The 14,584-nt window shown below is 38.6% G+C and overlaps 1 protein-coding gene across 1 annotated transcript in view; it reads right to left on the reverse strand.

Annotated features, from left to right (window-relative positions):
* Positions 1-6,601: 6,601 nt before the first annotated feature.
* The window catches only part of LOC103520129 (NF-X1-type zinc finger protein NFXL1-like), a 12,689-nt gene continuing 4,706 nt past the window's right edge, over positions 6,602-14,584 (reverse strand). Inside the window, exon 2 of the mRNA XM_026831370.1 lies at positions 6,602-7,482. Within this exon, the coding sequence (XP_026687171.1) occupies positions 6,602-7,482 (881 nt within the window). The remainder of the gene's footprint in view (positions 7,483-14,584) is intronic.

Below are 14,584 nucleotides of genomic sequence, written 5' to 3' on the forward strand. Positions count from 1 at the left end.
GGTGGGGGGGGGGTGTTGTCTATTCAATGGAGAAAACTAATGAATGTTATGAACCTGGGAATGACAACCAGTGGAGAATCCTGTGGATTGAAATTTAGTGGAATGAAAATCAGTGGAACTTCAATTGGAGAGAAAAAAAAGGTTAAAGGATACCTACTTTTCTGTAATGAAAATAAAACCAGTGGAGAATATCGAGTGAAATGAAGATGATGAGTGAGAGGAATCAGAATGATGAAGGAGAGAGAGAGAGAGAGAAGAAAGTTTTTCTTGAATATTTTTTTCCAATGAGAACCTAAAAAGAAATAGAGTAAAAGAGAGATAGACAGTGCGGAGAAAGAGAGAGAGAGAGATACAGATTTGTTCGTTTGCCTATGATGTTTCTCGAAGGAACTAGGGTGTACTATAGGGACTTCATCAGGAGAAAAGAAAGAGAGAGAGGGGGGAGAGAAAGAGAGAAGAGGAGAGAGAGAGAGAGAGAGAAAAGTTTATAATTGTGAAAAAATATAAATGCACAACGGGAGAAAAATGGAGAGAGAGAGAGAGTTAGACAGAGAGCGACAGAGAGAGAGAGAGAGGGAAGGAGGAGAAAAGAGGATGGAATATTCTTCAAGGGTGTATTTTTTTCTATTTTTGTAACGCAAAGAAAAGAATAAGGAAATAAGATGGTGAATGAAGAAGGGGAAGAGGAGGAGGAGGAGGAGGAGGAGGAGGAGAGGCATCAGAAAGAAAATGGACAGGAAAAAAGAAGAGGAGGAGAAGGACGAGGTACAGCAAGAAGAAGAAGAAGAAGAAGGAATAACGGAAAATGAAGAAGAAAAAGAACAAAATTAAAGAAATAGTAAAATGTTGTTCTTGATTAAAAAAGAAAGAAAAGAAAGAAGAGCCCTGAGAGAGAGAGAGAGAGAGAAAGAGAGAGAGAGAGAGAGAGAGAGAGAGAGAGAGAGAGAGGGAGGGAGAGGCAAATTGACGGACAGAGAAAAAGAGAGGGGAAAGGGATAGGGAGGACGAGAAGGAGAGAGACGAAGGGAACAGATAGGAAAAGAAAGAGAGAAGAAATGGGAGAGAAGAAAGACTTGCAGAAAGAAAGAAAGAAAGAAAGAAAATCGGAAAAAGGAGGCGGGAAGAGAGAAGGTGAGATTTTTTTTCTTTCCCATCCTCCCTCTCTTTCCATTTCTCCATCGGAAAAAGGAGGCGGGAAGAGAGAAGGTGAGATTTTTTTTCTTTCCCATCCTCCCTCTCTTTCCATTTCTCCTTATCTTTCTCTCTCTCCCTCCTCTTCCTCTTTCCTTCTCTCCCTTTTCTTCCTTCTCTCTTTTCTCCTTTATAAAACTAAAAGTAATTTCCTTTGCCATCACCATAGACCATAGTTCCCATCAGAAACCCGAAAGGAAAAAATTTCTCTCTTTTCCTTCTCTCCCTTTTCTTCCTTCTCTCCTTTATAAAACTAAAAGTAATTTCCTTTGCCATCACCATAGACCATAGTTCCCATCAGAAACCCGAAAGGAAAAAATTTCTCTCTTTGTCCGCCATGGCGCCATGCTAGACAAGTGGCACACAGTTCCCTCTACAATAGAATAGAATAGAATGGGGATAGAAAAGAAGAGAAGATAAGAGAAGAGAATAGAATAGAATAAAGTAGGACAGAATGGAATAGGTGAAGAAATAGATTAATAATAATAGATATTTTTAACCGTATGTAGACGAAAATAGGTTATAAGTTTGTACTTAGGTGCTTTGTATTGTATGTTGAACTTGAAAAGATGAAAGACGTCTCAGGTAGGTACCTTAGTTATACATATGAAGACCCCTCGGGAAAAAAGATGGGAGTCCAATTTTCAAAAAAAATGAGTTAGATACGTTATATAGTACTTCCCCCCCAAAGCTAGACAAGTGGCACACAGTTTCCTCTACAATAGAATAGAATGGAGATAGAATAGAATAGAATAGAATAGAATGGAATAGGTGAAGAAATAGATTAATTAATAGATATTTTTAATAGGATGTAGACTTGTAGACGAAAAAAGGTCATAAGGACCAAGGATTAGGGAAGGTAATGTTATTACCAATCAAATATAAAAGACCTTGTTTAGACTGCGAGAGTAAAGGGACTTTTCAGTCCTATGTTGGTAGTATAAACAAGGTATATTCTATTCTATAAGATTGTAGGTAGGTACTTTTTATTGTATGTTGAACTTGAAAAGATGAAAGACGTCTCAGGTAGGTACCTAGTTATATCTTTTAAGCTTTTTTTTTCGATTTTTGATGGCCATCTGTCCAGATGGTACATAACTTTAATTCTATCCATTTTCTATCAATTTTCGTGGCCTTTCGAGTGGTATTACATTGGACTTGAACACCGAGGGCCTAGGGCAGGGGTTTCCAACTAGCGGCCCACGGGCCACATGTGGCCCGCCGGTCCATTTTTGTGGTCCGCGTAGCTTTTTGGGATTTGGGATGTTCAGCTACAATTAGGAGAATTCCTTTTTGAAAAGTTCCGCCTGCGGCGCTCCATATAATTTGAGATGTTCAGCTACAATTAGGAGAATTCCTTTTTGAAAAGTTCCGCCTGCGGCGCTCAAAATTCGATCGAACTTCATTTCTAAAAGTGTGTGTGTGGGGGGGGGGTTTCCTCTATGTACGTATATGTGGCCCGCGAAGTACCCCCCAATGTAGAATGTGGCCCACATACACATGGAAGTTGGAAACCCCTGGTCTAGGGTTTGATTTCCGTCAGAGTCGAAGTTTCATTGATGCTGGGACAATAAATTGAAAACTTACCTACCACTTTTGATGGCACTTATAGGTAGTTAGCTGGTTTATATTACTTTCTCTGTGAAAATCAACAACTGATATGGATGCAAATTGGTACCTATCTATACCTACCTACCTATATTATGTGGGAAAGAGCCCCAAATACTCATAGCATAGCCATCACCTACTCCTACATTTTCCAAGTAAATTCTCAGTGATCTTCTAATGTATGTAGATAGGGTTAGCTCAAAGCTTTTAAAACAAAGGTAGGTATTAGACACTCCATTGAAACTGAAGCTAGAATCAAAAGTCAAAAACTTTGTGAGAAGCTGAATCCTTCCTTCACTTCCACAAGCTTCTCCTGAACTTCGCTAATTTCAAAATCCGACAAAATCTTTCGGAGAAAAAGTTCATTTTCATTTCCACGGAGAAAAGGAGAAAACGTCAGAATAAATTGAAAACTTACCTACCACTTTTGATGACACTTATAGGTAGTTACCTAATTTATATTACTTTCTCTGTGAAAATCAACAACTGATATATATGGATGCAAATTGGTATCTATACCTACCTACCTATATTATGTGGGAAAGAGCCCCAAATACTCATAGAAGAGCCATCACCTACTCCTACATTTTCCAAGTAAATTCTCAGTGATCTTCTAATGTATGCAGATAGGGTTAGCTCAAAGCTTTTAAAACACCTGGTTTATATTACTTTCTCTGTGAAAATCAACAACTGATATGGATACAAATTGGTATCTTTGCCTATCTGGTACCTATATAGATACCTATCTATATTATGTGGGAAAGAGCCCCAAATACTCATAGAATAGCCATCACCTACTCCTACATTTTCCAAGTAAATTCTCAGTGATCTTCTAATGTATGCAGATAGGGTTAGCTCAAAGCTTTTAAAACAAAGGTAGGTATTAGACACTCCATTGAAACTGAAGCTAGAATCAAAAGTCAAAACTTTGTGAGAATCTGAATCCTTCCTTCACTTCCACAAGCTTTGTCTGTTCTCCCTGAACTTCGCTAATTTCAAAATCCGACAAAATCTTTCGGAGAAAAAGTTCATTTTCATTTCCACGGAGAAAAGGAGAAAACGTCAGAGCCTCTCCTTTCTGAATCCTTCCTTCACTTCCACAAGCTTCTCCTGAACTTCGCTAATTTCAAAATCCGACAAAATCTTTCGGAGAGAAAAAGTTCATTTTCATTTCCACGGAGAAAAGGAGAAAACGTCAGAGCCTCTCCTTTCTTCATAACAAATATTATTAGTTGGTATACTCCTTTTTTTTAGAAAAATAAATTTAATAATATACTCACGTGCGAAAAAATCGGACGAATAGACTTTGAAACTTTTGATATACATAGGTATCAACATATTTTACCATTAAAAATAGAGCCAAGGTATACTCCTTTTTTTTAGAAAAAGAAATTTAATAATACACTCACGTGCGAAAAAATCGGACGAATAGACTTTGAAACTTTTGATATACATAGGTATCAACATATTTTACCATTAAAAATAGAGCCAAGTATTATAGTCTGCCTTTTCTGGATGATGGTTTGTCTGAGTATATTTACAGGATTTTGTGTTGCCTCTCTCTCTCTATCTCTTTTTGTCTCTCTTCTGTCTCTTTCTGTCTGTTTATATTGTTAATTTATGATTGTTAAGGAGAGAGGCCCATCTCCAAGAAGTTAGCTAATAGCTTAGGAGATGGATTTTATTATATACCATATCTTGTTAAATAAAGAAGAAAATATTAATCAATCAATCAATCAATCTCTCTCTCTCTCTCTCTCTCTCTCAACAGTAGAGCAGAGGCTTCCCACAGTCACACTTTGGTGGACACAGCTTGGTCTGGCAGGAGTCACACTTGGGTAGGGATTCACATTCCATACTGCTTGTATCACACCCACATGGCCGAATCGTTTTACATAGATAACCCTCTTCTTCCTTCCCCTATCTTTCTGTTCTCCCCTCTTCCTCTTTCTCTTTATCCCCCCCCCTCCACTCTCTCTCTCTCTCTCTCCTCTCTATATGATGCTGATGATGATTTGAAGTTCGTTAAATTTGTCCACATGAACGCTCCGGTGTACATTTCTTTCTTTCTCTTTATCCCCCCCTCCACTCTCTCTCTCTCCCCTCTATATGATGCTGATGATGATTTGAAGTTCGTTAAATTTGTCCACATGAACGCTCCGGTGTACATTTCTCTCTCTCTCTCTTTCCCCCTCCTCTCTCTCTCCTCCCCTCTTTTTCTCTGTCATCAATCCATTCAGAGGCTTCAAAAACACTTGATGATTCTCTCTCTCCCTCCCCTTTACTCTTTCTCACTCTTATCCTTCCCCTTAATCTCTCTCTCTCTCTCTCTCCTCATTTATAACTCTTCACATCTTTGTTCAGCAAAAAAGAAAAAGAGAGAGAAAGAAGGGGGGGGAGACTCAGAGAGAAAGAGAAGGAGGAAGAGAAAGAGAACGAGAGGAGGAAGAGGAAGAGAGGGGAATGTTGAAGAGCTAAAGACGCCATATTAAGCAGACCAAAGGAAGAGAGAGAGAGAGAGAGAGAGAGAGAGAGAGAGAGTTGGAAAAAGGGGTAAAAGAAAGAGGGTGTCATGTAGGAATGGTTCATTGTGGACGGGACACCTGTCTCTTAAAAGGAACAAAGTGATCTCTTAGTTTTAACTTGAAAATTTCGTTTAGTTTTATATATATTTTTTTTTTGTCACATCCACTAATTTCAGTCTCTTTCTGGTTTCAGAATTCAAGACGATCCTCCATAGAAAACATTTCCAAGTGCTCACAACTTCTGCTGAAAATTATGACAACAGTAAAGTAAACAACAAATAATAAGGTAAGTTATTCCAGTTTTTTTTTTTTACTTTCTATTATTATTATTATTAGTGTAGGTACCTAGCTACCTAGTATGATTTGCCTCAGATACACTAACATGCAAATCTATATCAACCTATCAACTGTATCTTCAAGGCAACAACATGAGAGTTTAGCTAGCACCAAAAAATGTTCGGAAAAGGCTGTCAGAGTAAAGAAATACACTGTCCCAGATTTTTTGCACTCAACTGTATAACAAATCCAAGGTTTACCTAACCCTTAGCTTCATTGGTTAACCCATTGTATCCCCGCGCGTGGTGGATGTCACCCACTCAAATCACTCAATCCTTCATTTCTCAACTCCCATGAGTCTCCTAATTATTCCAATTGGGATATTATAGTTATATTTATTAGGATACCCGAGTAATTTTTTTCCAAAGCTTCCTAGACTCCTAGTTCATAGGAAGTAATGAACTTTCCTGACAGTATTACCCAAAGCTCATCTTCTGCATTAATTTGCAACCCGTATAATCTGACAGCCAAAGTCATTTTCAAGTACATAAATCTCCCCCACCCATCCTGGAACAAAAGTTGAGTTTGTCTTTTGTTCCAAGAGAAATTATGAACGTTATTATCATCTGATAGTTATTAGGAGCTACTTTTTTTAACGAACAATGGAGGAAGCTGCTCTGAATTCGTGCTGAACTGAAACTATTCATTAGCTGATGAAGCTGATGCCAAAAAGAAAGCGAAGAAGCTCTCCGCTGAAAAAGAAATTCTTGCTCTTTCGTTGTGCTAAAGAAGAGAACTTTTGGATGACCCGAAACCAAGACTCGAGACTGAGTTTATTTTTCCCTCCCCTTTACACTTTCTCACTCTTATCCTTCAATCTCCATTATGTTCGGAACATTTAAATTTAGGTCCTATATACGGTCAGTCGAAAACATTGATACTTGGGTGTAGAAACTAATCTATTTGTGCGTACATTCTCTTCCCTCTATTTGGAGCCACGACTAACATTGCTTCCTAGACTGTTTCTTCTTTGCTCCATTGCCCATCTTCTTCACCACCAGTTTGGTTTTCCCACCAGGCATTGTTAGATGATCCAATGAGTTGCACACGACCTTGTAATATTTGCAGCTTTTTTTCGAGCTACTTTTCTTCTGGGATCTTTTTCTAGATTTACATTTGCATCCTGCAATCGAGGTTTTCGAGGAGGAACTCGTTTTTTTGCAGATTTTGCTCCTTGAGGAGTCTGAGCAACTTTCCTGGGATTCGGAGCAAGAGGATGCCACGGATTGACCGCAGAGTTGACATGGTGTGATCTCTTCACAATGCCAGCAATAGGTGGGTTGTCCACAGCGGCACCTCGGTGGTGTCAACACGTAGCTACATTCGAGACATTTAGGCTGATGTTTGGACTGAGGACAGTTGCATGGACTGATCTCCTCACATTGGACACAATACATGGGTTTCCCACAAGGACACTTGGGTGACACGAGGACACAGTTGCAGTTGGAACACTTGGGAGATCCCAGATGATCCTCATAGTTATGACATGTCTCACAAGGTGTTATCTCATCACATTGAGCGCAGTACGTGGACTTCCCGCAAGGACATTTCGGTGGAATGAGGAAACAGTTGCACTTCAGACATAGCACCTTATCAAATTTGCCACAGTTACAGGGGTTGATCTCTTCACATTCACAGCAGTAGGTGGGTTGGCCACAGGGGCACCGTGGGGGTACCAGATAACACTGACAGGTTTGACACGTGGGTTTCTCCGGCTTACAATTATCGCATGGGTTTTTCTTCTTGCACCTAATACAGTACACGGGTTGTCCGCAGTCACATTTGGGCGCCACGAGCGTTCCCTCGCAGGCATAACATTTGGCTTTCAAGCAGGCACAATCACAAGGTGCTATCCGACGACATTCACAACAGTAGAGAAGAGAGAGAGAGAGAGCGAGAGAGAGAGGGAGGGAGAGAGAGAGAAATCGTAAAAGAGTGGGAGGGAGATAGGGAAAATGTGCGAGATTCAGGAAGAGAGAAAGAGGAAGAGAGGAAATGGGAAAAGAAAGAGGGAGGGGGAAGAGACTAAAAGAGATAAAAACAAAAGGAGATAGATTTTATTGCTTGTTAAATTTAGTGGATGTGCTAGAATTACAAATTTAGTAGAAGTGTTAGAAACGGCATCTCTGTATAGAGATAGAATCCAAATCTATGGCCAATAAACCAATGAAACAGCTACCAATCGAGCTCTGGGGAGTTTTACTGCCCGTGTAATAGCATGTCTCGGATGCTATTGTGTAATAGCATGTCCCTTACCGCACGTATTTCTAGCAAGGTTGAAGTTTTTTGCGCGATAAAGGAGCCAAAAATCGCCAGCCTAGTTAGCTTCGTTGGTAGCGCGTCTGCCTTATAAGCGCTAGGCCGCGGGTTCGATTCCCGCCCGGGGCGGATTTTATCCTGATGGGATAATGTTCGTTCAAGTGTTAGAAAGAGCTATATACCTAGAGATAGAATCCAAATCTATGGCCAATAAACCAATGAAACAGCTACCAATCGAGCTCTGGGGAGCTTTACTGCCCGTGTAATAGCATGTCTCGGATGCTATTGTGTAATAGCATGTCCCTTATCGCACGTATTTCTAGCAAGGTTGAAGTTTTTCGCGCGATAAAGGAGCCAAAATTTTTGCTGCTTTCCTGAGATTTTCCTGAGTGGTAGGTAAAGAAATTTGTTTGAATTTTTGTCTTAAAATTTTGTTCTTCAATATTAATGGGTATAGGTAGGTACGTCATGCTGAATTTCATGATTTTTCTTGAATTCGAACTACCAACCTTCGCTTTGAAAAAATCTGTACGAGTAAGTGGATTTACATTTAGAATTTTAGGAAAATTCTTTCTTTCTTCCCCTTCTCCTCCTCATTCTTCTTCTTTCCTCCTCTTCTGCTTTTCTTTCTTCTCCTTCTCCATTTCGTACTTCTTCTCCTTCTCCTCCTCCTCCTCCTCCTCGGCCTTCTTTTCTTCTCCTTTTCTTTTTTCTTCTCCTTTTCTTTTTTCTTCTCCTCCCCAATCCCTTCTTCGTCTCCTAATTCTCAAAATTCTCCATTCACCATGATTGATTGGAGAGAATCTGCAAGTTCCGTTTGGAATACAAATTCTCTCTGTTTCTACCTAACTTTCTGTTTCTACCTAACTTTCTGTTTTTACCTATCTTCTCCCAATTTCTACCCATCACTTTCTTCTTGTACTTCTTTTTACAGTTTCTTCTTCTCTCTGCTTCTTTTTGTTCTTCTTCTCCTACTTCTGCTTCATCTATTACAGTCCTACGTTTTCATACTTTTCTGTTCTCTGCGTCTACTTTTCTTCGTTCGTGTTTTGTTGAAAATCTAATTTTGGAGTCCCAAATCTGGAAAGAATGGGAATACTGTTTCGTAGAACGAGGAAAACAATCGACTCCATTAGAACGGTTTTTTTTTTTTTTTTTTTTTTTTCTTCGGGGGTTGAATCGTCCCGAAGAAAGCTGGGCGTTCCGCGCTTACAAGGACAACGAGGCATAGCGCTTACAAGGCAGATGCTCTACCCTTCAAGCTAACTAGGCTTAGAATGGAGAGGTTTGCCACAGATTTGTTCTCTCTCTCTCTCTCTTTCTCTACACTTCTATACAAATATCCTTAACAAATTTATCACATCCCTTCCTCTTCTTCCCCTTCCCTCCTTTTTCCAGTGTATCTCTCCCTCCTACCTTCCTATTCTCCCCCCCCCTTCTTCCTACTCTCCCTTGATCCTCCCAGTTCCTCTCTTTTCCTCTTTCTGTTACCTTTCTCTCCCTCTTTCTCTGCCCTCTTCCCATTCTGTTTCTCAGTTCCCCCCCCCTTCTTCCTACTCTCCCTGTTGATCCTCCCAGTTCCTCTCTTTTCCTCTTTCTGTTACCTTTCTCTCCCTCTTTCTCTGCCCTCTTCCCATTCTGTTTCTCAGTTCCTCTCTACCTTTGCCTCTCTTCTTTCTTCCCCTATCTTTCTGTTCTCCCCTCTTCCTCTTTCTCTCTCTCTTTCTCTTTATCCCCCCCTCCACTCTCTCTCTCTCTCTCTCTCCTCTCTATATGATGCTGATGATGATTTGAAGTTCGTTAAATTTGTCCACATGAACGCTCCGGTGTACATCTCCGTTTTACTAAACTTTAAGAACCTTTATTCCTCATCTCTCTCTCTCTCTCTCTCTCTCTCTCTCTCTCTCTTTAATCTATGAAATGGAATGCAAAAGAGTAGAAAAAGGAGGGCAGATACAAAGGAAAATTTTGGGGGAAACCTTAGAAGAACGACAGAGGAGACCGTTTCGAGAACGAATTTTGTCTGTTTAGGATGAAGTTCACCCTGAGCTATGAGCGAGAACCTTGCTCATTAGGCTGACCAAAGTGCCTATTTCAATAGTGAAGTAAGTTACATACACTACAATTCACTACATATACCGGGTGGTGGGGTAAAATTGGAACATAATTTTATTTTGACTAAGCTACTGTGTTTTGGCATTTCAGGATACAGAATAATACCTTAAAATAAATAAAAAAAACTACTTAAGTAGGTAATTAAAAAATAGAAAGTAATTAATTATAGGTAATGAAGCATATTAGGGTTAGGTACTTCACTGCTTCAGCCATTTGACTTATTCAAATATGACATTGACTTTGATAGTGGCCAAAGGGTTAAACTCATTTAAAGACTTTTTTTTTCATTAAAAAGAAGGAAAAAAATCCTTGCATACAATGATTGTAATCAGAGTTCACATTACACAATAGTGAAGTAAGTTACATACACTACAATTCACTACATATACAGGGTGGTGGGGTAAAATAGATCAGTTGCGCTTACTTGGGTCATATTTCAAAGTCATAGAGCAGAAAAAATGAGGACCAACGGACTTTTTCTTTTTCTTCTACGACTTTTAGATCCCGAGATAAATCGATTAAAAAAATGCCGGTAAATCGTGAACTTTGACGTCACGGCATACTACTTAAAGGTAAGTAAAAAATTAATTATAGGTAATGAAGCATATTAGGGTTACTTCACTGCTTCAGCCATTTGACTTATTCAAATATGACATTGACTTTGTTAGTGGCCAAAGGGTTAAACTCATTTAAAGACTTTTTTTTTCATTAAAAAGAAGGAAAAAAATCCTTGCATACAATGATTGTAATCAGACTTTTTACGATTAAGATAGCGCAAGTGATTATTAACTTTATCAATTTTCTTTTATTCTGCATTTCTTTCTTTAAATTTCAGTTGGAAATTGGATTTCCTTATCTTGCTAGGTTGACTAGGACTTTTTTTTTGTGGGGATTTTCGTAAAAAAATTCTTAGGTAAGTATACTTACAAAATAGATTTGTGAAATATTATGTAGGAAACTAAAGCCCTCAATCTCCAAACGTGTTTTGGCACTAAAAACTCGAAAATTTTGTCGAATACATTATACCTTACTTTCCTTCCTATTAGGATAAGAAAAGTAAAAAGTTAGTTTTCGTCCCAGAACGAAGCGCATACGCATACTAATTGCTTTGTTTGGAATTTATTTATAATTCTAAATAGCATTACTTCTGATATTTGACATCAATTTTTGGGCTAAAAATAGATTGTGGGGATTTTCGTAAAAAAATTCTTAGGTAAGTATACTTACAAAATAGGTTTGTGAAATATTATGTAGGAAACTAAGGGCCTCAATCTCCAAACGTGTTTTTGCACTAAAAACTCGAAAATTTTGTCGAATACATCATACCTAGGTACTTTCCTTCCTATCAGGATAAGTAAAAAGTTAGTTTTCGTCCCAGAAGGAAGCGCATATGTATCTACTAATTGCTTTGTTTGGAATTTATTTATAATTCTAAATAGCATTACTTCTGATATTTGACATCAATTTTTGGGCTGAAAATAGATTGCTATTTCAAAATAAAGCAAGCTCTTCTAGGTAGGTGGGTAGTTCTTTTAAAATGCTTCGGGCCAATTTAAGTTCCCACTTAGTGGATGATGTCAAAGGAAAAATTGAGCTAGAAGTAGCCATCCTAAATGCCATCTAATGGATCTATTAAATATAAATAAATAATTTAGAAGTAGCCATAAATAGACTTTTAACTTTTAAGTCGAATGGAAGAAATTACACGTTTCGACCTTTCGATATATATATTTTTTTTACTTTCTTTTACCTGGATATTTTTTATCCACCTACCTACTACCTACATACCTGCATTTATCTTTGACCTCACATACCCGTAGGAATTACCTATGTTAGCTATTATACATAAGGCTATTACCTACATCATCATTAGAATTACCTACTTACCTATTACAGGCTATTACCTACTTACCTATTACAGGCTATTACCTACATCATCATAAAGGTGGATTTCCACCAACGCGACTTTTGCCGCGCGACAGGGTCGCGCGGCAAAAATCGCATAGTGGAAACGTGTCGCGCGACACTTAAATTACTTATTATTATTGTAAGGAATCAAAAGAAAACTATAATATTAAAATCTTCTCTTTCCTCCTCCTCCTCCTCCTACTTCTTGTCCTTCTTCTTCGTATTCTTCTTTTCTACATTTCCACATTTCTATTCTTTTTTTTCTGTCCCCTTCTCCTCCGCCTCCTCCTCTCTTCTCCTCCTCCTCCTCCTCCTCCTCCATCTTTGTGTTGTTTTTAGCAATGATTTGCCTTTATTATTGACTTGAGTAACTTGAGTTTCACATTTTTTTTTTTTTTTACTCTTTGAAAATCCAAGACCAACTTACTCTTCCATGTCCCATTAATCCCATTATTTGAACTTCCATTAAGAATGGGAGATCTAAAACCTATCTAATCGCGGAAGTATAGCAACTCAGAGGACGCCATATTAAGCAGACCAAAGGAAGAGAGAGAGAGAGAGAGAGCTGGAAAAAGGGGTAAAAGAAAGAGGGTGTCATGTAGGAATGGTTCATTTTGGACGGGACAGTTTTCACCTGTCTCTTTTAAAAGGAACAAAGTGATCTCTTAGTTTTAACTTGAAAATTTCTTTTAGTTTAGCCAGCCTAGTTAGCTTAGTTGGTAGTGCGTCTGCCTTGTAAGCGCTGGGCCGCGGGTTCGATTCCCGCCCGGGGCGGATTTTAATAGCAACTCAGATATGAACGGTGCTCGTGAAGAATGCCTCAATGGCAAAAATGGCAGCCCTCCAATAAAATGTTTGTATTTCTATTAATGTGGGCCAGAAGGTCAAGAGAAGAAAAACTTAAAGAAAAGGTTTTTCCTGAAAGAAGGAGGAAGAAAAAGAAGAAGAAGAAGAAGAAGAAGGAGGAGGAGGAGGAGGAGGAAGAAGCAATGGGAAAAAACGGTTCCTTTTTGCTGGCAACGGCTCAAACTTATCGAGGGCGGAAAAAAAAAAAATAGAGAGATAGAAAAATGAAGAACAAAGTATAGAGAGCAGGGAAATATTAATAGCGTTCCGTTTTGTTCTTCTTTTTCTTCTTCTCCTCCTCCTCCTCCTCCTCCTCTTCCCCCTTCACCCTCCAATAAAATGTTTGTATTTCCATTAATGTGGGCCAGAAGGTCAAGAGAAGAAAAACTTAAAGAAAAGGTTTTTCCTGAAAAAAAGGAGAAAGAAAAAGAAGAAGGAGGAGGAAGAAGAAGAAGGAGGAGGAGGAGGAAGAAGCAATGGGAAAAAACGGTTTTTGCTGGCAACGGCTCAAACTTATCGAGGGCGGAAAAAAAAAAAATAGAGAGATAGAAAAATGGAGAACGAAGTATACATAGAGAGCAGGGAAATATTAATAGCGTTCCGTTTTGTTCTTCTTTTTCTTCTTCTCCTCCTCCTCCTCCTCCTCCTCTTCCCCCTTCACCTTCGTTTTCATTTTCTTCTTCCTGAAGATTCTTCGTTTTCTTTTTCGTCTTCGTTTTTTTTCCTCTGCTTCCTCCTCCTTTCTTCATCTTCTTCTGTTGTTTCTTCTACCACTTCTACCACTACTTCTTCTTCTTCTTCATCTCTCTCTCTCTCTTTCTTTATTTTTTTCTCTTTTCCTACTAATTTCTGTTTCTTCTTCACCGCCTTTTCCCTTTGTAAGATTTCTCTTTTTCAATCTATCAATAAGTTATACGTATACTTCCTATTCTGTTATCTATATCTATCATCTCTTATATTTAGGTGGTGCTCGTCAACTTCTTGGTCATATGCACCACATTCTGTTCTGCTAAGTTATACTTTCCGTTTTGTCCTGCATTGAACAAATAACCACCAATCTCCACTATAGGCACTCAGCTACTCAGACAGGAGAAAAAGGACAGTAGAAAAGGGTAGGTAGTGGGAAAAAAAACTCGGGTTAAATTAAATAAAATATAATTATTTTCATTAACTAATATAATCTCTATTAATTAAAATTGCCCCTTCTCACTCCCCACCTCTTTATCTGACCTTTAAACAGAGGCCCCCCCCCCCTTTTAGGGAGGAATGGGGGCCTTATCTTGCTAGGTTGACTAGGACTTTTTTTTTGTGGGGATTTTCGTAAAAAAATTATTAGGTAAGTATACTTACAAAATAGGTTTGTGAAATATTATGTAGGAAACTAAGGGCCTCAATCTCCAAACGTGTTTGGCACTAAAAACTCGAAAATTTTGTCGAATACATTATACATACCTACTTTCCTTCCTATCAGGATAAGAAAAGTAAAAAGTTACGTTTTCGTCCCAGAAGGAAGCGCATACGCATACTAATTGCTTTGTTTGGAATTTATTTATAATTCTAAATAGCATCTTAAATATATACAGCCCCTTGTGTAACTGACTGACTGACTGACTGACTCACTCACTCACTCATACTAATTCTAACCCACTTCTAGATGGGCTAGGAAGATGCGGTTTTCACCATTGGATTCCTTATTTTTTGTATATACTGGGAAAAATCGGAAACTCCCGAAATTCCAAACCGTTCCCGAAATATTGACGTTTTTTAGTCCTCCCATAAGAAATACACGGGGAACA

This window comes from Diaphorina citri, unplaced genomic scaffold, assembly GCF_000475195.1.
Source record: "Diaphorina citri unplaced genomic scaffold, Diaci psyllid genome assembly version 1.1 scaffold3245, whole genome shotgun sequence".
NCBI classification, from domain to species: Eukaryota; Metazoa; Arthropoda; class Insecta; order Hemiptera; family Psyllidae; genus Diaphorina; species Diaphorina citri.